Raw genomic sequence first — 25,762 nt, 5'->3', positions numbered from 1 at the left:
TAAAGACCCCAACCTATAATGTGACTTTTTCATGGCAACCACAAACTACATCAGCATCTTCATTGAGCGATCTACTATGACCCCAAGACCTCACTCCTGATCTGTTCTCTCTAGTGCAGACCCCATGAATGTGATGTGAAATTAAGATTTCTTGATCCAACATGCATCACTTTATACTTGTTTTCATTGAATTGCATTTGCCATTTTACTGCTCATTCGCTCAGTTTGGAGAACTACTACCAGTTATTGAAGGTCTGGTGTAGCCAATATGATTCCAAGATTAGGAAGAGCTTTCTGGTGGTGGTAGTTGTTTGACAGTGGAACAGACTGCATCAGAAGGTGGTGGTCGCTCCTTCATTGGAGGTTTATAAACAGAGGCTGGATGGGCATCTTTCAGGGATTCTTCAGGTGTGGTTAATGCATTTCTGGGGCTGGACTAATGACCATTTTGGGTCCCTTCCAACTCTCCAATTCTATGGTTCTATGGTTGCAGCTCCAGGCTGAAAGGCACCTGACCTAGTCTCACTCATGACTCTCAAGGGTTTTCAGAAGCTCTGGCCTCCCAATGATGCTTCCGCCCACTTGATAAACACGTTACTTTTAATATAATGCAGGAAAGAGGTTATAGGCAACTAAGAAGTTTACAGACATATGACAATTCTACTCCATGCTGTTGTGTTTCCACAGGAATCCTTCTGTCGTTTCTCGAATGAAGCAGTGTTGGCTCACCTGAGCTTGGTCTAATGTGAAATTGGCACAGCTTATTCTCATTTGCCATCCGAGAGCCACATGCATGTGGAACATTCAGAGCAGAATTGAGTGATAATATTACCCCCTAAATTGTAACATTTTAGGCTGTGACAGGGAAGGTGGTGGAGGGGAGCTCATGTCTGAATGCTTGGGGGGGGGGAGGGACCCTCATGGCACACAGAAGAATAGCAATGTGGAGGAGGATACTAACATTGATATCTTCTTGTGAAAATGAATACCGGACCCTAAATTTCAGCTGGGCCAAGTCCACACTATTGTAGTTCCTTGTTCCTCACATGTAAATGGAAAACTAAGAAGGTAAATTCACTTCTAGCTAACATTAAAACTGATATCTCACTTTCCTGGTTTTGGCTCATCTTCTCCATTCCCTTGTCATCCTGAGGAACCCGCCCTCCTGTCTTACATATTCCAAATTTGGATGATACCACTCTGACTTTGCTTCCATTTCAAAATGTTAGGACTTTGGTACCCCGGGAAACCAGACATTTGATGCAAATGATTACTACAAGAACTCTCACTGCATGTTTGGAGAAGTGATTTCCATATGTTTTAGAAAAGCAACCTTCTATATGGAATGAAAGAAACCAAGGCTGTCCATTGTGGGCTCTTTCTTCATAATGAATAAAATATAGTTAGCTTCATCTATATGGGTACATTAAGTGTGTGTGATACTATATATATCTATATACACAATGTCAACAACAACAACAAATCTTTCCAGTCTCAGTATGCTATTTCTTTGATTTTTTCTTTCCACGTTTTGACTTCTCTGTCTCTTTCTGCTGCTCGCGAACGGGCTCTTCCAGAGGCAAAGGCTCACTATAAAAACTATATATAGGGGGAAAGAAAGGGAGAAGTTTGCAGTGTGAGTTGTATCATAAGGCCAACTGAAAACCACACACAATGGGAACCATAATCATCCTGCAGGTGGTGTTAGGTGTTAAGCGTCATGTTGCAACATTCATGATAAGCTTGTGAACTCTGGTTTCTATTTCAAGGCAATATAATATATCAATCTGGCAGCATGTTCTGAATGCCACTATGGTGAATTTACATGTGCCTCACTGTGTGATCATCCCATCACTGTGCAAAGGTTCTGTTCTAATGCAGCTGTGTTAATGGTAAGAAACTGATAAAAGAGCATTAATACAGCAGACCCAATGTGTTTTAGCCAAAAACTTGTCGCAGCAGCATTACAAACCAGAATCCTGCATATTTATCATGTCTGCCAACACTTCATTCAGGTATGGAATATAGAACATAATTTGGCATCTTGAGGGTATCAGGTAGTATGCAATACTAGTCCTACTCAAGAGTAGACACATTGAAGTTAATGGACACGACTAAGGTCACATTCACACCATACAGCTGAAGCATTATAGGTTCAAAAATTTCAGTGGGTCTACTCTGAGGTGGACTAGCTGACTACAACCAATCAAACCGATCTTTTAAAAAGTAAGTTCCTGGCAGAGAAAGAACAGAAATGTGCAAGCAATGATTGGTGAAGGTTAAAACAATGGAACCTCAGTGGGTTGGATTTCTGTTAACAAGCAAGTAAAATAATAATGCCCTGAAGCCCATAGCTGCACTATTCTGCAGTCGTCCCCCTGCTCTACTCTATAGTATTCATATTATTCTTTCCTGTTTGCACTCTGACAGCCGTCTTGTAAAGAAAAAAGGAAACCTGTCTTGAAAGCAGAATACATTATGCAAAGTATATACAGTATATGTAAATTTAATTTGCATAATTTATTAAGGATGCATAATACGGTTTTTGCTAGGCTGTGGTATATAAGTCTTTAAATAACTCTAGTAAGACATCCAATTCAGAAGAGATTCTGCAGATTTAGGCTCAGTCCCATACATTAACCTGTGACTCCCATGCTCTTATTTTAGAATATCTCACATCCTAACCATGTCTACTCTGAAGTAAGTCCCATTGCAATCAATGGGACTTACTCCCAAGTAAATGTGTGGGGATTGCAGCCTTGGCAGATGTAAGAGAATGTAATGAGCTAACCTATGCTGAATCAAACTCTAATGTTTATATAAACCACCAACATCAATTCTGGTGGCAAGTATCACAGGCAGCGTTTCTCAGGCTGAGATCTTTTAACTGGAGATTTCAGGGACTGAATGTGAGCCTTCATATATACAGAGAACGTGCTCTGATATTAAGCTTGCTTGCTCCAAAGGAAGCACAGGAAACCTGCCTCCAGATATTTGTGACCAAAGATCCCTTCAGGCCTGACCGTTGGCAGTATTAGTTGTGGCTGAAGGGAGTTGGAATCCAACAGCTTTTGGGAGGCTGCAAGGTTCCCATGTCTGGTTTAGAGCATCATAATTGCTTTGCATATTAGGCTAAAGTCAGCATCCTCAAGTTTTTAAACATGACCTGATGGGTACATTCAGCATCAAACACATGTCCTAGTAATGGGAAGTGGCCTTTTAGACTCTCTGCATCAATTTTATTTATGTCAGAGGCGGATTTAGAGGAGTGTGACTGGTTCAGTCAAACCGTGCGCCTCAGAGGCACTGCTGGGGATGCCACAACTATACTTTAGAATAGAATACGAAAGGGAGAAGGACACTGAACTTTGGTGTTGAACAGGGCACCGCTGAAATTTGAGACCCCAAGATCCGCCACTGTTTATGTACTACATTTTAATTTTGGGGGGAAAATACAAAGCAGATTATACTAAGATGGGACAGGTAGAGCTTTAGATTCTGGGTTTTGTTTTGTTTTTAAAGGTAGATTCCAAAGCCTGTAGAGAGACAGTGACAGGCCCAACTAAACTTCATGCCTGATCAGGGACTTGAATGTGGGTGTCCCTGGTCTAAGTGCAACATGGTAGCTGCCACACTATGTGGTCTCTCATTCAATCCTTTTGTACTTTCAAATGATGCTTTAATTGCCTCTAGTGTTTTACAGACATGCCCCAGCGTAAAACGGTTACTGCATCACAGGAAAAAGATACAGGAAAGACTCCATACTCTCACTCCCATTCTGTCATTGAGGATTACTCTTCTGCAGAATCTCAACCAGCCTCACCCTTTACCAGGTAAAGTGAAATGGCTACAGGGGTGGAATTAGCATATCCTAAACGAAATTAGCATGCTCCTGACAAGCTGAGAATTTCAGATGTGTCCTAACGATAAACTGTAAAGCTGTCAAAGCAGCCAGGTACAGTTTAGTCGAGGAAATGAGCCCATTAACTTGGCATCCTTGTTAGGAGTTTGCTTATAAGCGTATCCTGGGTTGGTATAACTGTCCCCCCCCCCAAAAAAAAACCAGCCAATAATCATCATATAGAACTATGAGAATCTACAAACTTAGAAATCTCTCTGACAGTGAGCAATTAACAAGGGATTAGCTCACAAGTTATGACATCAACATAAGTAATAGTTTCCCACTTCCTGATTCAGGAAGCCATCATGGATTATTGCCCCCTGTCATATCAGCCTGTCGCCCAACAGCAGGAACTCTGAGCAAGTTGGCTAAATTGCTCAAAATGTGAATTCACCATAAGTTGGACAAAAACTGGGCACTGAGATACGATGGCAGGAAATCAGTTAGTCAGATGATCACCCTGGGTGCTTCCAAACAGTGACAAAGTAACGTAAATACATTGGCAGGGGGGTTAATGGTATGCTAACACTAGATCTGTTCTGTGGTTATTGCAGCTTTATCTTGTTTCCATGTGGGAAAGCAGCAAAGAAAGGACCAAAAAGGGAAATGGAAGCTGTCAGATCAATAATTATTTGAGCAAAGGTTGTGATTTTACTGGATACTAGGGATGACCAGTAACAGGAAGAGGGTGCTGTAGCCTCCCAGCCTCCCAGTCTTTCTCTTAATACCAGGTTTTTAAAAACAAGAAAAGGTGTGCCAGTCTTGAAAGGGGGTGCTTTGGGGAGGGAGCAGTGTTGTCACAAGTTGGTTTTAGGTGCCAGGTGCTGCATTTAGTGGCCACCATCTTCTTTCCCCAAAATACCTCTGGCTCCCTGTATAGCTTCACAGCCAGTGTAGCTTTGCTGGGACCCAGTGGCATCGAGGGTGGCGGATGGCAGTCATCGCAGCTGTGCCAGGCCTGCCCTTCTCCTCTGAGTGCTGAACCCTTGCAACTTAACAAAATGATTAACAATAAAATACTCCTAGCATCAATCACCCCAGCATTTGCCCCACCATGCCAGGTTCTGATGTCGGGCTTGGTTTTTATTATCATAGCCCCAAATCCCACCATTTAAAACACAAACCTTTCCAAGGCAGGGACAGAGACCTTCTTTGGATCTTCGAAAGTGGGACTGGCAGGAGAAATGAAAGAATTTTTGTCAATAAACACATGTAGGTATTCTGCACCACCTCTTATGCACATTTTTAATAGAAAGTTTGAATTTCTTCTCTTTTTTTATCTTAAGCCAATGTTGCAAATGTCTGCTCATCTGGTGTCAGTTGTGAATTCCTCCTGGTTAACCAATTACTCACTCCATTGCTTTGAGGCCCATATATACACACATGTCCGGAGGAGGAAAGTAAAGTTTCTGAGGGCTAATGCATGGTTTATTTACCAAAAAAAACCCACAAAAAAAACAGGATTAAGCTATTTTAGACTGTGTATGTATAATACATGCCAAAACCATTTTATGAAATAAATTGGATTTAATGACTCAATTACTTCTTCATGACAAGTTCCACTTCCCTATTACTAGTTGCAATTATTATTTACTACATTTTTATTTTTGTTTATTAAATTTATATACTGCCCTTCATCCAAGATGGTTTACAGTATTAAAAAAAATACGCTGCCTTTTGTGTATAACAAACAAGCAAGCAAGCAAACAAACAAACCAATACACACACCATTTAAAAAATCATAGATTGTTTACTTAATCAAAGGCCTTGGAGAATAAGACTGTTTTCACTTGGCGTCTGAAGATATGTAATGAAGACACCAGGCAAGCATGCCTGGGGAGAGCATTCCACAAATAGGGAGCCTCTGCAGAGGAGGCCCTGTTTATCCCACCCTTCCCCCAAGGAAATCAGGGTGGCATACATTTTCCTGCTTTTACATCTCAGAAACCCTATATGGTAGCTTAGGCTGAGAGTAGGTGACTAACACAAGTTTACTCAATGAGTTTCATGGAGATTTGAACTCTGAGAGTCCAACACTCTCACCACAAAATGACATTGACTCTCTTTTTAAATGGCAGGCATATGCAACTTGCAGACCTATTACGTGTGTCTTAATCAACTCATTTGGCACCACACCTGGGACTATACAAACTATGGAAGTTGTTAAGCACCTGCATGCCACAAAAGGGGAAGCTGGTGTGTTGTGTCCAGCTTGCTGGGTCTCCAGTTTTGCAGGCCTGATTTAATGCTTGCTGCTCTCAGTTGACAAAGTCATTGTCAGGGATATCAAGACATGAGATCAATTTCATCACCTGACCCACCCAGAACTACCCCAGTGTCACAAGTAAAGGGAGAAAGATCAGAAGATCTTCCACTCAAAAGGAAGTGTTGCATAAATCTCATGAATGCAGATGAGTAATAATCTTAAGAGGTTTCTCGTGTTTGGGGGCACAGGAATCCTGTAACTGATTCAGCAAATGTGAGTCAAGTTGATTCCACCAATATTGCAATCAATGCTTCAGACTGGTTTAAGGCACCATGTACAAAGGTAAGAGGTACAAAAAGCTAGCCTACAATGAGATACATGTACCTCTGCAAACATCGCTTATTAACTGCTAAGGTCTCTGGAGAAATGGAAGAACTTTAGAACATGCAAGCTACGGCTTGTTCACTTAATTATTCACTTGTTCACTTAATTATTATTTCTTAATTTGAGAATTCAATCAACACAAGAAGCAGGAAACAGATGCACATACTGTACTGATTAGTTGGTGATGATGGATGGGGAAAAGTCATTGCTATTCCTCCCCCTGGGAGGAGTCAGAAGCTTGTACCTCCCGTTATACACCTCGAGCTTTTCTAAACAGGCCTACCCAACACTCTGAAGCCCCCTGCCCCTAAAATTAGCACTCTGCTACAGTCTGAACCACCATGATAGTGTACATACACCGGCTGCTATTAGACTTGGACCTTCCAAGTTCTTAAGCAGTGTACTGCTTGGAAAGTAGTTTTTTTCTAAAGTACAGTACCATATTTTTTCATGTATAACATGGTCCCATGTATTTGGGGGGACTCCAAATTAAGAAAATGGGGGGAGATTGCCCAGAGTTGCTGAGCTTTTTTTGGGAAGGATTGCCCATGGTTATTGAGCTTTTTTTAGGGGGGATTGCCAGAAATCACTCACCCGCCTGACCTACGCTGCTGTTCCCTCACCGGCAGAAGCCACCAATCGCCCACCCAGTTGCCGCAGTGACAGCCAATGAACACGAGTCCTTGCTGCAGCCACCAATAACATGCCCAATGGCCGCTGACAATCTTCGGCTCATGGCAGCAACCAATCCCACGCCCCCCCCCTATGCACTATCCGTGTATAAGACGACTCACTATTTTTAACAAAATTTTTAAATTAAAAAATACCTCGTCTTATACACAGAAAAGTGTGATAGGTTTTATCTTAAACAATTGCAAACACAGTAAAAAAAAGAGTTCACTTGTAATATGATATATTACATCAGTGGTTCAGTGCTCATTTCTTCTCCTTCCAAAATAGATTTGATCTTGAACAATTGCAAACACAGTAATAAAGGGTCCACTTGTGATATACCAGTGGTTCAGTGCTCAGATGTCATTCCGGTAATTAGACATTTTGTCACTAAAGAGCTTAGTCATTGAGCTTTGTGGTAAATAATATACAAGAAAAGACAATATTTAAATGACTTAAAAGCAGGGGTTATATCTGTCCCCATCTGCATGTTTCCATCAGGAGGAGCATAGAAAGAGGACAATGTTAAACCTCCTAGGAGGTTTAACAAACTGAAGGACATCATTTATGGGCTGCCCAGAAGCTTCTGGTTGGCCACTGTGGAAAATGGGATGCTGGTCTAGTTGGACTTTTGGACCAGGCCTATCCTGGAAAAGTAGTGGGTAGGTTCAGTCTATCTGGGCCCATCCTGAAAGGAAGAGACCATAGCTTTGCAGGCAGAATATCTTAGGTTCAATCCTCAACATTTCCAGGTAGTCTGGAATAGACTCTCTGGAGCTCTCTAAAGGGTAGTAGGCAGTAAGCAGCTGGATGGGCCATTGGGCAGCCTCAGTATAAAGCAGCTTCCTGTGTTCCTAATCTCTGCCAAAGCTAAACTGGAAGTAGTAATAGAGAGAGACTGCCAGATTCAAAAGATGACACCTCTCCTGTATAGCTAAAGAACCTACAATATGCAAATTTTATTCGGCACCAGCTACTTCCATCATAGAGCTGTAATGATGGCAGAAGGCATGGTGGCTGACATCCTTCTTTGTATGCAGTTATGAAGATGGTATTGCCTGCATTTAATCCGGTTAATTTGTATTTAATCTTCCACTGATTCATGGAATATCTTGAAGCCTCTCATAACTAACTGCACTTTAGGAAAGCTCCTCTTAGACTTTGGTCCTCACAGCTAAAGTCACATACCCAACAGAATCCACACCTTCTAAAGAGAGAAAGATTACAGCAATGACTCATGTTTTCTTCTGAACTTGTGCTCCTTTGCTTGCAAGTTGTCTACCAAATAAAGGCAAGGGATTGCATCTTGATCTAAAGGGACACCATTAATTTCTTTTTTCTTATCCCTGCACAAAGTCTGAGAAAGATTCCGTTTACAATTGGGTTAGATAAGAACCAGCAGAAATCCCGGGAGGGTCAGCAAAGTAATTCACTCCTGTGACCCATCCTTCTCTGAAGCCTGGGGCCTTGGTGTACAAAAGAAAATGTCTATTGCAAAAGGCTAGTTCTACCGATGTTTAGTTTAAGTGGGGTTATGGGTACAGAGGCAATAATTTATGGCACTAAAGAGATAGGTCTTTTAATTTTGAGAGAGGAGGTGAAACAGAAATATATTTTGGCAAAGAGTCATCTTTATGTTACTCTAATATGTTAACTTAGCTCATCGCTTTAACAGGGCCAGTCTGAAGACCAGTGATAGAGGGACAAAGAAAGCTATTAGCACCAAAATGAATTGGATATTCCAAATTTACCCATTTATTTATTTGTATTGTGACCTGGATCTGTAAGAAGGTAGGGATGCTATAGTTCAGTGCTTGCCAGGACTCCACATCTCTAATCTGTTTAATTTAATATATGTCAACACCTTTGTTTTACATTTTTTTCTGGCTTTTCACAAGTTTGTCTTTTATTACAGGGCACCAAATGTGCACCATACACATCTGAATGCCGCACACAGAAGTGAGCCACAGCTAGATTTGCAGTCACTAAACACCTGTCACAGACTTTGAAGGTATTCGAACTCAGGATGAAAGGAAGGAATGTGCTAAGAGGAAGGCATGCTTAGCAAACCCTCACCATAATCAACTCCTGCCAGGAAACCAATGTCCCCACTGTGGAAGGACGTGTGGATCCAGAATTGGCCTCCACAGTCATCTATGGACACACCGTTATGACCGTGTTCATGGAAGACAAATGAATGATTGTCCAAGAAGAAGAAGAAGATCGACTCTTCCATCCAGCATTACTTGTAAGTTTTCCCTAGCAATTCTTCTATAATCAGGGACATTAGTTTTCTGCAAGTCACCAATAAAAATTCTCCAACCAATTTTTTCATGCTTGATATGAACAGAATGAATTACGCTACTGGTTTGGGATCATCTGATTTAAATAGGAGCCCCATGCTTAATCTAACCTGGTGGATTTGCTCAGTATTCCACTGGGAACAAGGTTCCACGATTCATAGTATAAAAGCAGTGGTGACTAAAGTTCCTGGATTCTGAATTTCTGTTGTACTTGTTACAGCTGTACCCGGAAGGAAGTTCCTCCATAGGACAGTATTAGTTGAAAGGTACATTAAAGGGGCAGTGGAAATAAAGCTTATAAAAATAGGACTGCTGAAACAAGTGAGTCAGCCCAGTACCCATGAACCTTAGCAATTTCCCTAACTACCTTCTTTTACAGCTCTTACTTTCTCTTTACACCGCTTCTCACCTCAAGATAAGGCAGTGTGGCTTTACAAGAAAATTAATTTTGAAACGGCAAAATAGGGAAAAATTCTTTATAGCAAACTGGGGTGATGGCTCTACATAACGAAGTGCTCAGCAGAGCCCATTAAAAGGCCCACCTGCACACAGATCTCTTGCTAAGCCTGAAAGTTGGCTCACAATTCTCTTATATTAGCTCCATCATTTTTCATTCTCAAATATTTTTGGTGGAGAGATACATTTAAACCATAAACTTGACTGCTTGCTCAAGCCCAGCAGATTACAGCTGTAAGGCAGCTACTAGAAAACAGCTAACAGGGATCATATATATCCAAAGTACATCACTGAATAGAGTGAGATAGTTGTATTGGCAGCAGAACAGGCTCATATAAATGTGCATCAACCGGTAGCAATTTAATGAGCGAGGGACCATTCCCAGTTGAGTTGGGTGAAATCTTTGAGGTCTGGAAAGCTGCATGTACACTGCACACACACACACACACACACACACACACACACACAAACACTGCTTCTCCATCCCGAATCCACCTCTTGAAGCTGCCTCTTGGACTTTTGTTAGATGTATATTCACACAGTGTGTCCTTCCACCCTGAGATATGATTCTGAAATTGTATTTTGGTATTTCTATAGCTCTCCCTCTTTCTTAAAAAAGAATAAAATCTGATTTTAGTGCAATTGATTTCCCAAGCCCTTGGGAAAAAGTGAGCTAGAAAATCCAGCTAAGTAAATACCATTGCTTGAAAGGTTTAGTGATGGAGTGATAAAGTGTGGCTAAGAAATGAGTGCCATAATGAAAAGATTAACCCTCTCTGTTTTTTTCAAAGGATATTTTAAAATCCTAGGACCACAGTCCTTTCAATTTATTTCAGTGGCAGAAATAATGATGGGCTGGTGATCCTATACACGGAACCTCTCCTCTGGACCAATTGTGTCACATATACTGCACTGAAAGGACATGAATAGTTCAGCTCCTCTCCCCACCTACACTAGAGATGCCATCTGACTGCATCATATGTGGGCTGAGATGGGAACATCAGGGCAACAGCATCAGAGGAAGTCAATACCTGAGGTTGTGGGCTTGAGTCCTAGCACTGGTGCAGGAGGAATAATAAACTGTGCCTTCACAGTGCTGCCAAGATCTTGGTGCAGAATCTCCCACTAGCAACTCAGAGTACAGGTCTCAAGTGCTGCTCTTTATTTCGAAGGGATGGAGGGGGTTCATGCTGGGGAACTCCACAAAAGCAATATATGTCAAGGGCCGTTTGTAAAAACTTCCAAACAGGCAGCAGCAAAGGTTCAAACGCCTTGGGATCTGGACATGATTTACAGGCCATTTCCTTGTTTCTTCCATTACTTGATTTAATTCAAAAATCATTTTAACTATTAGCAAAGTTCCAGTGTGTGTCACCGTGCTCAATTATTCACAGCAATGGACAGAGACGTTGACCAACTGCACAAGCGTGAATGCAATTTAGGAATGGGGACTTGTGGCTCCCCGATAATTTATTACGGCCGATTATGCAGACCAGGAGAAAGGCAGGGGCTTACTTACAATAAATGTGCAATCCACAATCCATCACAAACTGAAAGACACACTGAATACCCAGGTTCCTTAGCCTCCTCTGGATTTAAGGCCTTATTAGCAAGGCAATTTTGTTCTTGTTACATTCTGCTGTCCGGCATGCTTAAGACAGCCAAATGCATTACAGATCTTCCTATTGGACCGTACGGACATACAGCAGGCTGGGCATTAGCAGACCCAGGAGGCACATTCAGCCTCCATTACAACATTTGTTCATAGTCCACAGCTATCAAAGTTAATCTTGAGCAGGTTTCTAACTGTCTCGCTTGCAGAAAACAAAATGTAAGGAAAAAGCAGAGGGGCATCTCATAGGACACTCAAATGCACATTCTCCAAATTGCTACATTTGCAGCGCATTTCTAAAGGGAGTATGCTGCAATGATAGAAGAGGATAAAATTATGCATGGTGTAAAGAAAGTGGTTAGAGAAAGGTTTTTCTCCCTCTCGGGAGCATCTATTGAATATGAATGTTGGAAGATTCAGGACAGACCTTTTCATAGTCAAACTATGGAACTCACTCCCAAAGGAAGCAATGATTGCCACCAACACGGATGGCTTCAGAAGAGGATTAGACAAACTCATGGAGGATGAGGCTATCTACAGCTTCTGACTCTGGTGACTATGTTCTACCTCCACTGTTGTGCTCAGGTCCTCTTTGTGGGCTTCACATAGGCGTGTGATTGGCCACTATGAGAGGATGATGCTGGAAAAGATGAGTCACTGGCCTGCTCCTCTTATGTTCCTATGATATAGCAGATGCTAAGCCTGGTGACACCAGGCAGCATTGCAGGGCAGCTGCCAACAACCTTGCACCACCTCCCTGCCGCTCTTCTCACCTTGCTAGCCATGCCACAGCTTCTGCTTCCTCCACCCATGGCACTGGTTTTGTTACTACAGTTTCCTCTCCTTGTCCACTGTTGGTGGGGCTGTCCCACCCTGCTTGTCTTTCCACCAGTAGCAGACATAGGACAGAGGATGGGAGGGCAAGAGGAGCCAGAGCTGTCCACCCTGAGGGCCCATGCCAACCTGGAGCTGGCCCAGACAAAGACCATGTGACAATCACAGAGCCAAGGCAATGGGTACAGTTTTGTCTCACCATGTCAGTCAATAAAGTAATTAGTCAGGAGGTAGCTGCCCACATCCTGCATGTTGTATTCTTACATGGAATTAACTGTGCACTGTTCACAAACTCTTCCTTCTTTCACTTCCCTTGGACTAGCAGAAACTTTGCAGAATTAACAGACCTATCAGGGTGCTCTATATAACCCTGTTGTTTAACTTGTATATATAACCTGCATGGAGTCTGAACCAGCAATCAAAGTTCAACATATAACACATCGTGCTCCACTTGTCCCACTCCTACTCCTCTGCCCCTCTTCCAGCTGCTGCCACCAATTCACCACTTGTCTGCTCCAGTTAGTGACTTTTTTAACACTAGAAGATAGGAATGGGGAGAATTTGTGTTCCAGTTCACACATAAAGGGGAAAATCTCCCTAACTCACTTTTCCCCAAACAATATGCAAATCATAATCTACTCTTCTTTGAATTTTGCAGTGGAGTTCTCCAGTCAGTAATGTTTATAAAAGATGAATTCACTAGGGTAAAATGTGCATTAAAATGCATATAAGTGAAAATAACATCAAAATGCATCATGTTAGAGGAAAATGCTTCGTAAGAATGTGTGGATTAGGATAAATCTGCTGGTGAATTTTCATGAGGGTTTAAAATTGCAAACAGATATGGAAATATGGAGAAATGAATTTAAGGTTGGAAACATGAGAAACAGAGATAAACCAATATTGACAGTTTTGTCTATCCCTACTAGAGGGCCATGTGTGCAACCCCCATAGCTCTGCATTTAATGCAAGATCAGTACTATGATGACTGCATGAACGAGACTCTCTTGTGTTAAAGAGCAGTTTCTGCACTCTCACTCTTCACTTTGTGGTACAGAGGTCTGGCACATGAATCATGAGCCAGGTGGAATCCTGAACAGATACAGGAACACTCCCGACTGCAACATTTTGTTGCTGGTCTCACATGTTTTGCCTGTTTGCCTTTTGATGGAGTGTTTTGTGTGTAACGTCCTCTCGCTCCTATGAACTGCCTTGTTTTAACAAGAAATATATTGATTATTCACTATAAACACTTAGTCATCTGAGCAGAGGACAGAATGTGGTATGTGTGCGTGTTTTTAAAAATGGTGCTCCTTGTAACAAATTCAGCTACCTTCAACTTTTCCTGAAAGCCAGTGCCAGAGTTTTGTCTTGCTGACCTTTGAGCAACAGACTTTCCTTTCTGCTGCTTTCTAGCATTCCTTTGCTATGTCGAATGCATCCTATTTGACAGGCCATCAGCCTGCTTTCCTGCCCCCAACCCCAGGCAGTTCATAGTGGCAGGCACAAAAAGGAACACAGCTGCTATGTTTTCATAGATCTGTGAGTCATTGGTTGGACTCAGATCATTGCCCTGCTTAGGGTAAGCTGTACAATAATAAATAGCATCAACTCAACAATATCTGCAAGTTGCTAACTTGTTGGCCTTACTCTCACTCCTCTTAGTTTCCGGACATGATCATTTGACTGTTGTTGGTTTGTTTTTTTAATGCAACTCCTCTCATTGACTGTTCACACACCTGCAGTTATTTTTGACCTTCAACTCAACAAAAGTGTTAATTGCGAAAAAATGTTTGGCAAGAATTAAAGTTAAGTCATGCTCATCATGTGCTATTGCTCCCCCACTGCCAGCTCTTCCACATTAATGCCTATACGAAAAAGGAAAGTGCAGTTGGCCATAGCCTTCTCCATTTTCATATCTGTGCCCAAATGGCCGCCAGTTCTTCCTTATCCATTGATCTTCCTCTCCACTTGTTAATAATTGTGATCCTCTTTAATTTACACCCAGCTAATTGACTTCCTGGACTCCAGTCCATATACATGTCTACTCTCCCTGAAGCTGGTTTCTCATTCCCCCCTCCCCCATGGGTGCTGTATGGTTGGTATCAATGGCACTGGTCTAAAGGGTCACTCAGTAGAGCATGAAACTATTAATCTCAGGGCCATGGGTTCAAGCCCCACATTGGGCAAAAGATTCCTGCATTGCAGGGGTTTGGACTAGGTGATCCTCATATTCCCTTCCAACTATGAGTCTATGAACTCCATCCCTTGTCCAGACATCAGGAGTTCTGAATAAGGCTGCAGAAAGGGCTCATTTCAAGCTGGTAGATGAAATACAGTTACGGCACTTTGCTATGAACAGAGAGCAAGTTTTGCTATAATATTGAGCAAAGTGCAATACAGTAGTAGATTCCCTTAGCACTGGCTATCTTGAGATGGATGAGTTGAGAATTTAGACCTGTAATACAAAGGTTTTTTGGGGGGAGGACTTGGTATGTTACCATTACAGAGTTTCAATAAAAAGAGAGGCTATCGCATGTTTTCCTCTATATTACTGAAAGTGCTAGTTCCGATACAATATTGTTTGATGATGGCTCAGGTGGTCTTTAGATATCATATCTCTTAAAATAAGGAATGTCTATAACTACCACCTTTTGGAAAATATTGCCAAGACTTGATAGAAAAATGTGTATATGCTATATGAATATATGTGGATCATATGTGGATATATGAATGAGTATAGTCTATATGAATATATTAAATATTACTGTGCTTCTAGAGATAGGATTAGATTCATTAGTCAGTGATTGTAAAAAGCAAACAGGACCTTGATCCTACAAATGTTCATGGAATGTTCATGGAAGAAGTCATGAAGGAAAACATTGCACTGAAAGCACCAAATCCCACTTCCTTTCTTTCGATATTTCGATTATTTTACAGAGAGAACAGATATTTGGAAACGGGTGAAAATGCTTCCTGACTTCCCCTCTTATCTTTACTTCATTCTTCAGTGTATGTTAGTTAAGATCACAAGCAAGCTCCAGTGACGCATAAAGGGTTTCCTAATCCCTCCAGTTCACACAGAGGCATCTTGTTATCAGCAGGGAATGGATCAGTTCCTAGACTCCACAGCCACAATCCATCAAAACATTAGTCATCATGACTAAATCCCAGTGAAAGTGATGACATGACTTAACTTGAGTCCCATTTATTTCAACAGGGCTTAACAATGGGTTGTGCCTGCTTTCTTTAAAGACTCTGAGATGCCTGGCACTGTGTGTATGTGTGCTTCAAAGTACTTCAAAGTAGAGGGAACACAACAGTGGTGCCATATATTTAGGATGTGAAATATCTCACCCTTAGAATTCCTACACACAAAGACAATGAGTTTCTAGCAAAGTCAGAGTCCACAGCCCTTGGTCTAGGAATCTGACACTGCGCTATAGTTTAAATTCCAACCGTAGCTAGTTTATGGGGTGGAGGGAGGAACAGAATGAAGTCATGTTGCTCCCAGATATCAGTGTCGCTCCAGTAATAAGACTCTAGCCTTCTTGAACGTGACTGCGGAGAATACCACAGGAATGAACAGCCATTAGTCACCCCTGGCAAATGGTTTAACAGACTGTAGTGGAGCTGATGCTATATCCATCCATTGAGCACATGCTTTGAATGGACTTTCTTCCTCCAGTCTCCTGAGCTGCTAAAAACAGACTGTAAATCTTGCTCGGCGCTGGAGTTGCTGCTAAAGGCACCCACATGACATAAAATAATACGCACCAAAGCACAGGACTGGCAGGTAGGGACAGCCTCACATCGCTGATGGATAATCAAGGCCGCGTCACTAGTTCCAGAATAAATTCCAGGGGTGGGGTGGAGAGGCAGTTCAAAATGAATTAAGCACATTTGGGGAACATGTGTCCATTTGATGCATTTGTGTCTTTCGTTCAGTTTCCTCAATTTGGGCTGTCCATAGAGTACAGGACACACAACTGGAATACAGAGTAGGATGGAGGAGAAGGAAAATACGCAGCACCGCAGAGTCATACAGAGATGGGCTGGGAATAATAGAAAAAAAGGGAACAAGATGGGGACAGACAGCTCCCCCTCAAATATCAACAACAGACTCTCAAGAGGGCTGCGGAAGCCCCATTCTGCGAACATGCACTGTTTCTTTTGTGTAAGGGAAGTTAGGCTCCAAAGCCACATTACGGATGAAAAGGGGATGAGAAGGCAGGAGTAGAAAGGGAAAGGGGCTATAAGAAAGAATGGATGGAACTTGTGTTGTAATTCAGTCTGTTACATTGACATTGACCCCTACAAGTTTAAGAGATATGTAAGGGGTATGGATGGGCAAATCTCAAATTTATTTTTCTCTCTGCTTATTTTCCAAAGGTCCGTCAAGTGGCGAACTAGATGCTTTGCAATGGCAAACTAGATACCTTCAGGAAGCCCACAAGCAGAACCTGAGTGCAATAGAACTCCCCCCCCACCACCACCACCTTACCAGCACTAGCATTCAAAAGCATAATGTATCCAATAGTGGAGTTATAATGCAGACATCATGGCCACTGGCAGCATTATCCTACACAAATTTGAATTTGTCTAATCCACTTTTAAAGCCATCCAGGTTGGTGGCCCCTTACTACAGCCCATGATAGCACTTTCTCCACACTTAATAATCTTATATTCCTCTACATAAATGCCTGCTTTGCTTGTTCCATAGGGCTTGCTCATGTTCGTTGCCCCTTTCTGAACCTTTTCCAGCTTTACAATATCCTTTTGGAAGTGAGGCAATCAGAACTGTACCCAGTATTCCAAGTATGGTCTCACCACAGATTTATATAATAGCATTATAACACTGACAGTTTTATTTTCATTTCATTTCCAAATGATCCCTGACATGGAACTCAGCCTTTTCACAGCCACCACACATTAGGTTGACATCTTCATTGACCTATCCATTTTGACCCCAAGGTCTCATTCCAGGTCAGTCATCACCTGCTTAGGCTCTATTAGTGCACTTGTGAAATAAGGGGAAAAAATGCCCCAATGTGGCACACATGCATACACTGAACTGCATTTGCCATTTGGGTGAAAAGGAAAATGATGGTGCCCTTTCCTAAGTGATGCAAGTCTATTAACCCAAAAGTTCATTTCTCTCATTCTTAATGGAAACTTCAACAGACTAAAAAATGAGTCTCTATTAAAGATTTGGTAATATGCAGATTTATATAAACATAATCCATTGATTACATGTCAGTTGAATAAGCAACAACAAGTATCCAACTGACTTCCAAGTTCTACTGAAAGTAGACTAATGGAATTAAGAAACCTAAGTTATTCATGCCCACTAACATAATGGGCTAACAAGCACTAAGTCTGAGAACTAGCTTTGGATACAACTCTAAAAACTTAATCAGTCAACAGGCTTAATGTTAGGAACCTGAAACACAGCAAGGAAGAATTTAGAATTCAACCTTTTTTCTTTTTTTAAAATTATCCATCTTGTTCATCAGTTGCCAACATGGTACCCCTGAATGTTCTTTAACTACAACTCCCATCATCCCTGACCATTGGCCAAGTTGGCTGAGACTGATGGGAGTTGTAGTCCAAGAATATCCCGTCAGTTGGATTTTTACAATCAAGTGGTTTATAAATTTTATAAAATACATAAATAACATCTGGGTGGTATCCAGTGGCTACCCCTGCTCTATTTATATACTTAGCAGCAAGAACAGCTAACAATGGAGTTTATGGGCACATCGTACTTCTTATAACAGCTCATCTCTGGTCACAGTGCACCAGTTCATCCAGTTCAGACCTCTGCATGACACTGCCTCCCCTGTCCCCATTCCCATCTTCCCCTTCCCTTGGACTTCCTGTTTTACCTAAATTTGAAGCTCTGTGGCAGGAAGTGGCCCATCTTGCAGTCAAGGCAAACTTGGTTGATCTGCTTCAGCAGGTCTTTCTTGCTGAAGCTGTATCCGTTGAAAACACAGCCCCCAAACACTGGCTTCCCTCCAGCATACATCTGTTGACAAACAGGCAGGAAGGAGGGGAACAAAAATGCTTTGCAATAAAATATATATATAAGCGAGTTGGAAGACTTGGACCAAATGGTTTCCTTTTCCTGTTATGCACAGGAGGCTTAAATGTTTTCATCCAGACATGAAGGGGCTTTGACAGCTCTCTCTCTCTCTCTCTCCACACACACACACACGCACACACACACACTTCCTACACATCACTTAACACTCCTGATGTTGAATGAAACATCATTCACTTTGGGAAAGCAGAAACAGTACAGGTCTTACAGCCTGACCACAGAAAGGCTTACTGCAAACCCTTTTCGGCTGCTGTGTCCCTCGCAGGCAGTGCCTGCTGACCACACCCCTATTCCCCACAAATCACAGGAGGTTACCAGCTCCTTTTTGTGTGTGCCAGATATCAAGACAGCGACATATTTTCACATTTCTGTAGGTGTGTGTGGTTGCAGCAAAGTTCAGTGGCTCACTCTTGGATATATAGAAGATTAAATTGCCAAAAGTCCTGTATTTTAAAACTATTTGGTGTGTGTTTGTGTGTTGGGGGAGCATTATTGCCTAAAAGAACTACAGCAATATTGCTACCACAAGGCAAAGAGTCCACTTTTCTTTTCTTTTTTAAAGGAGGGTATGTTGTAATTAATTTTAAAATTTATGGTGGGCATGCCTCCCTACTACCTAGGGCCAGTTAAAAAAACTTGTTTTGTTTTTGTAATAGATTCATATACACAAATAAATAATATTTCTATTCAATGTACAGCAATAGCAATATGTAATGTACATATCTGCAGGCAATGTGCTATTGGATAGGGGGCTCTTATTACAAAAGGGTGTCAAAACTATTATGGAACTTGAGCTTTCTGGGCAGCAGGGGAGCACAGAGGAGAAGAGAATTTGTTTGTGCAGCAAAATGTCCTTCGGCCTCCAGACTGGAGAGGAGTGTAGCCCTTCAGAGTAAATAAGCTGGCCTTACCTTACTACTGGGGACGCAGGTGGCGCTGTGGGTTAAAGCCTCAGCGCCTAGGACTTGCCGGTCAGCGGTTCGAATCCCTGCGGCGGGGTGCGCTCCCGCTGCTCGGTCCCAGCGCCTGCCAACCTAGCAGTTCGAAAGCACCTCCGGGTGCAAGTAGATAAATAGGGACCGCTTACCAGCGGGAAGGTAAACGGCGTTTCCGTGTGCGGCTCTGGCTCGCCAGAGCAGCGATGTCACACTGGCCACGTGACCCGGAAGTGTCTTCGGACAGCGCTGGCCCCTGGCCTCTTAAGTGAGATGGGCGCACAACCCCAGAGTCTGTCAAGACTGACCCGTACGGGCAGGGGTACCTTTACCTTTTTACCTACCTTACTACTAATGCAGTGCAGTAGTTTATTTTATTTTATTTTAAAAAAGAGTACACTGTAAAGGAAAATTCATTGGGCAAGAATAAGATTACAGAATATGGTCATATCATGCTGGATAGAAAAGGTTCAAAAGCAGGTGGAGATCAAAGACAGGACACTGCAAGTGCCTTACTGATGTTCATATGGGGCAAATGAATCCATGATAGGGGAGCAGCAAAAGTAGCCAAGTTGCTGTCCTTCAGATGTTATCGGACTACAATACCCATCATCCCTGACCTTGCTTACTGGGATTTATAGGAGCTAAAGTCCAACAACATGTGAAGGGCACCACCTTGGCTATCCTTGCTGTTTGCTCAGAAGCATCAGCTTTCCTGAGTTCCAAATGTTCTCTACATCTCTCACTATATGTATGGGGGCATATCAGTATTGGTTAAAATGAATGCATGTAAGTTAGGATGGAGCAATGATGCTTTTGCCAGCTCCCCACATCCATTCACTTAATGGATTCCAAATAAAATGGATTCCATTCACCCCAAATAAACATGTAAAAGGTAAGTATCCCTAGACTTAAGACAGGACAGGGGGTGGTGTGTGCAAGGCACAACACTACTAGGCAGATAAGTGGAACAGCAAGAGAGTGGGCAGTGAGGCTAGGTGTAGTGCTCATGGAGAAGGAGGAGGGGGTACATTGCAGGGGGTTGGACTAGATTGCCCTTGAGTCCCTTTCAACTCTAAGATTCTATGATTCTAAGTCAGAGCAAGAAAGTCTTGAAGGGCTGACCGGCCAGGAAGGGGTGAAGAGGATAGGAGAGGAAAGAGACGTGGGTGGGAGAGAAAACGTGGCAGGCCACAGAAACTGGCATATGAGCCAGGAGAGAAGGCAGAATGTGGAGTTGCTCGGGAGAACGAGGTGGGGCCACGGAGAGAACAAGGGATGTGGGTGGAAGGCCTGAGGAGGCAAGGATATGAGATCAGGGAGGTGGGACGGAGGGGCTCGGAAATGGTAAGGGTCCCTGTAGGAAATGGGTTGCTGGCAACCACATGCTCGCCCTGTGTGATTTAACGTTGCTTCCGTGCAAGGAACAAAGCATTCATTGTGAAGCCAAAGTTCTTTGGCAGCTGTAAGTTGCAGCCTCTTCTCTTCCCAGCTCTGCCCATTCAGAGCATCAGCAGTTCCCTCTAGTGGGCTACTGCTTCAAGTGCCATAGAAAGCACAGTATTACTAAGTTTTAAAAGTCACCTTTACGTAGGAAGTAATGAAGTTTCAGGTGGTATTCACTATTTTCCTTTAAAAAAACAAAAACAAATACCCAGCTGGACAGATGGGAGTTGTTGCTGTCATTGATATTTTTTTAATCTTTATTTTAGATTTATGCAGAAATTGTTCAGTTTGGTTGTGTACTTTTCATTAATTTGGTCATGTGCTTTATTTTTATAATTATTTTGTTATGTTTGTAATTTTGTAATTTTTTTATATGTTGTAAGCTGCCTTGAGTGTGGTTTTACTTTTGGGAAGTGGCATACAAATAAAATGATTGATTGATTGATTGATTGATTGATTGATTGAACTACAGTTCCCAGGATTCTTTGGGATAAACCGTGACTGCTTTAAATGTATATTACAGATGGGGCCTTAGTCTGCGTATGTAGTCGGCACCAGAATGATTCATTAACCCCGTGAATGTCGCAGTCATAAGATATTGACAAGGCAGTTTCAAATACACCTGCTGGGCTTGCCCATTTCTATCTAGAGAAGAAAAATAGTCTCTATGCACTCATTAATTTACCTCTGTATATTATGGCTGGCAGTGCATAGAAGGTCTATGGCCATGGGTTGCAATTTACAATGTCTTTCAGGTTGGAAGAACAAATCTTAGTGTGTTCAACAAATCTTTCCAGCTGATAAAAACACCCCAGATATTACTGTTCTTCTAAGTCATTTTATAATCCGGTTTTTGCCCCCTGTGTGCAGACTAAGATAGCCAAATAAATATTCTATGCTTGATTCTTCATATGGAGTCAGCCTGCAAGAGTACAAGAACCCTTCTATTCTTGTGCTCTTCAATAGGCAATATTTTGATACAAAGAAACAATCCTTTTCAGGATAAAGGCATGGGTCTATTTATTTTTACTCATAAAAATATTTATAGGCCACCCCATCACATAAAATTTCAGGGCAGTATACAAGTACAATAAAATGTAACATAAAAAAGATACAAAACAATCATAAAAATAGCTGGTTCATCTTGGAATAGTTTGAACAACTGAACAGACCTGTCAGTATAAAGAGGTCTTCAAGAGATGTCTGAAAGCTAGCTGTGAGGTTGTGTGCTGAATTTCTGCTGGAAGTAGGGCTGCCATATGTCTGGGTTTTCCCAGATATGTCCAGGAATTGGAGTGTCAAAATGGCATCCGGGTGGATTATCGATGAATTAGCAAATATCTAGGGAAACCCAGACATATGACAACTAGGGCGAAAATGCTTTACAAATCCCTTTCAAGAAAAGCTCAACAACTCCCCCCCCCCCCCAAGAAAATTGGGAATATGGCAAGTCCAGCTGGAAGAGTATTCCTCAATAATGAACTAGTGAGAATAAATGTCTGACTTCTAGTTGAAGCTTCTTATGGCTAAAGACCTTTTGGCACCTGAGGTGAACCACGAAATGAGACTCCCTTCCCCACCAGGGAAGAAGGGTTGAGTGAAGCTCTGGATCAGGAACAAGGGATGAGTGAAGGTCTACATCAGGGTCTGCTGCCCCCGTGGATCCTGTCGCCTGAGGCGGTCACCTCATCCTGCCTCATGGGTGGGCCAGGTCTGCATGGAGGGCAGCTAACAGTGCTCCTCTGGATGATCTCAGTGATTGAGCTAGATTATAAAGGCTCAGGTGGTCCTTAAGGTACCCTGGACCCAACTTGTTCAGGGCTTTGCTTATGAATACAAGAAAGTTGAACCTGGTCTAGTAGCTGACCAGGGTATTTTAGCAGAGATGCCACATGCTGTTGGCCATCTGCCCCTACCAGCAGTCTTGTTGCTTCCTGCTGCACTTAACTGGAGCTTCTGGACCAGGCCCAAGGATAGCGCCACACAGAGCACAGAGCAGTATTCCCAAGGTTTGCAATGCATAGACTACAGTGACTACAGGATGCTACCCACTGGGTTTTTAATTGTATTTCAACTCGGTTTTTAAAATTAATTTGTTATCATTTCATTGCTTTATACGGTAGCTTAGTGTTGCGTTTTATTTAATTTTTTGCTTTGCGAGCCACTCAGAGAAGTCATCACGAGACAGCTATATTAATGCAGTAAATAAATAAAATAATCCAAGGGAATGCTCACCAGATGCTGCTGCCTGGCACCCATCCATATTCAGACAGTTATTATGCAGATTATTTGCACGTGTCACATGCAAATATTATGGTTGCAATTCTAAACATATTTGCTTGGAAGTAATAGCATTTGAAGACAGGAGTGCCTGGCGTGCTCTGGTCCATGGGGTCACGAAGAGTCGGACACGACTAAATGATTAAACAACAATAGCATTTACTCCCAAGCAGACATGCATAGGATCTAGCTCTTTTAAAAGGGTCTTGGTTCTTACATTTCTGGTGAACTCAGAGGTAACTAAATTAAATTTGGGGTGTAAAGGATAATATACATCTGTGAAAAAGTTGAAAAGAGTAGATTAATTATGTCAGTACTAATTATGATCACAACAATATTGTGGAAGAGGGGAGAAAGCTACCTTATTTTCCCACCATTTCTTTTAACTATTTCTTCCCATGTGGATAATCTTGGGTGCCAGCCTTCTGCTGAGATGAATCAAAGTTCTTACCAGTGACCCACACCCCACCTCTGATTCACTTCCACCCCCATTTTTATGCAGTTAAAATATTCTCTCCTGCTATTAGAATCAATGTTGCCTGTACTTCAAAGTGGTATATAATATGATTAACTGCACTGGGACAGAGCAAGGGTGAAGTCAGCCAATAGATTCTTCTGTGCTGAAGGGAATGAATAATATCCTCCAAACCCTTTGAAACTCTGAACTTGACTACCCAGTGTGTTAGACTTCCATGGCCAGCAGTTTACAAGCATTTAATAGAGCACAGAAAGGCTTTCATTATCTGATTTGGCGCCTCTGTCAATGGGTCTAAATAAAAAACATCTCTCCTTGTGTGCTTAAGGCTCCCAAGAAGAGAGCAATATACTGTAGGAATAACTAGAGTGGGAGCCCCAGTCATTCAACACAGTAGCACATTTTCTGCACAAAACATGAGGTTTGGGGGAGTCAACTGAATTCCAAGCTCTATTGCTCACTTGTTATATATAGACAGATATTAAAACAGATCATGATGCTGAGTTCACAGGTCAGATGATGAGATTAAATCAAGTAGAAAGAGTGTTTTTAAATCTTCTGTTGGAACCAAAGAGAGGAGACAGGTATTTTACAGTGTATTTATAGGGATTGTGGATACAGTGCATAATCATTATGTAACTAGGACTACAACCCCAAACATACTAGGGAGTTCTGTGAAAGTCAACCAAGAGTCTCGTCAGCACTGGATATAGTGCACTTCCCCTGCACAGGGCGCTGAGCTAAGGAGCCACATAAGCAGCAGCAGCAGCAACTATATTTATATGGGTACCTACTTGTCAGGGAACTGCCATTGGAGCCAGAGGCAGAGGCAAGGCTCCAGAGCGATGCTGGAGAGGGTCCCAGCAGGGAGAGAGGTAGCCCATCTGCTGGGGAAGGAAATCAGCATAACACCATGGGTGAAGGGGGGCAGATGGGGGAATTGGAGAGAAGGCTCCATCCAGGACTCTTCCCCGGAGACCAGTGGGGAGAGCACGGGTACTCCGCTGCCCACACCCTCCCTGCGCAGAAGACGTCCGCGCAGGGAGAGTAGGAGGAGACTTGGCGTCAAAGAACTTCTTTGCTGGAAGAAGTTCAAGAAACGCCCACTGACGGATTCTGCCAGCGACTGAAACAGCCACGAAGTGAAGGGCTGTCCAGACAGAAAGGGTTCAACCAGGTAACCTAGCCAGGAGTGGCGGCAACTTACGCACGAGCAACCCCTATAACCATTACACTACTGAAAAGATCAACTGAACCAAAAGGAATTACTGTGAAAATAAATATTTGGGGGCCCACCAAATTTTGTCCTTATCCAGGGCACCATATTACCAAAATCCGCCCCTGGTCTAGTGGCACCCTAAAGGCCAACAAATTTATAATAGCAAAAGCATTAGTGAACTCCTCAAAAGGTTGTGGGGTCTCATTTATTAGAAGTTTTTGTGTGTGTGAATTTTTGCTAGAAGTAAAAGACCAGATACTTACTACCACCATTCCAGGAACAACGGCATGCTTCTGCACCAGCAGAGGAGGATTTTTGTTTAAAGGGCACTCAAGATCATACCTCAGGAAGCGGAAGGGATCATGCTTGCACTGGGAATGGAACAAGTGATACTGTCAGTGTATTGGAAAGGTCCTGGGGGTTTCTGTTCTAACCAATCAAATATGTGTAACGTTTCTGATGCTAGGGAGCAGAAACAGTGTAGCACAGGAAATAAATATTGCCAACTCCAGCAGGCAGGCAGATGAAGTGAAGACAGTGAGGGCTCTAGCAGACCTCTCTGTTTTCCTTGCATATGAGTAGGGTGTTTTCCATTCTCTTTTCCCACCCACTGTTTGAAAACCTGACTGAAAGCAGGGAGAACCTGTTGCAGAGACTTATTCCAGCCATTGGCAATATAAACTGCTAAGAGACTATGAGAAAGGCTGAGATTATCAGCTTTACCGTAGAGCCCACTGAACCCACATCTCAGCCAGTGTGGTGTAGTGGTTAAGAGTGGTAGTCTCGTAATCTGGGGAACCGGGTTCGTGTCTCTGTTCCTCCACATGCAGCTGCTGGGTGACCTTGGGCTAGTCACACTTCTTTGAATTCTCTCAGCCCCACTCACCTCACAGAGTGTTTGTTGTGGGGGAGGAAGGGAAAGGAGGTTGTTAG

At 42.5% G+C, this 25,762-nt stretch overlaps 1 protein-coding gene across 8 annotated transcripts in view; it reads right to left on the bottom strand.

Moving 5' to 3' along the window:
• Positions 1-1,364: 1,364 nt before the first annotated feature.
• The window catches only part of LOC310837288 (uncharacterized protein C3orf20 homolog), a 49,425-nt gene continuing 25,027 nt past the window's right edge, over positions 1,365-25,762 (bottom strand). For all 8 annotated transcript variants that reach the window (XM_083723602.1, XM_083723597.1, XM_083723604.1 and 5 more), the window contains 4 exons: positions 25,093-25,200; positions 18,257-18,399; positions 5,026-5,073; positions 1,365-1,599 (listed from right to left, as the gene is read on the bottom strand). In XM_083723602.1, the coding sequence (XP_083579728.1) occupies positions 1,503-1,599; positions 5,026-5,073; positions 18,257-18,399; positions 25,093-25,200 (396 nt within the window). In that variant the 3' untranslated portion in view covers positions 1,365-1,502. The remainder of the gene's footprint in view (positions 1,600-5,025; positions 5,074-18,256; positions 18,400-25,092; positions 25,201-25,762) is intronic.

The sequence above is a fragment of the Podarcis gaigeae genome (assembly GCF_964106915.1).
Source record: "Podarcis gaigeae genome assembly, chromosome: 2".
In the NCBI taxonomy this organism is placed as follows: Eukaryota; Metazoa; Chordata; class Lepidosauria; order Squamata; family Lacertidae; genus Podarcis; species Podarcis gaigeae.
The sequence above is the reverse complement of the archived record's forward strand: the minus strand, read 5'-3'. Positions and strand labels throughout refer to the sequence as shown.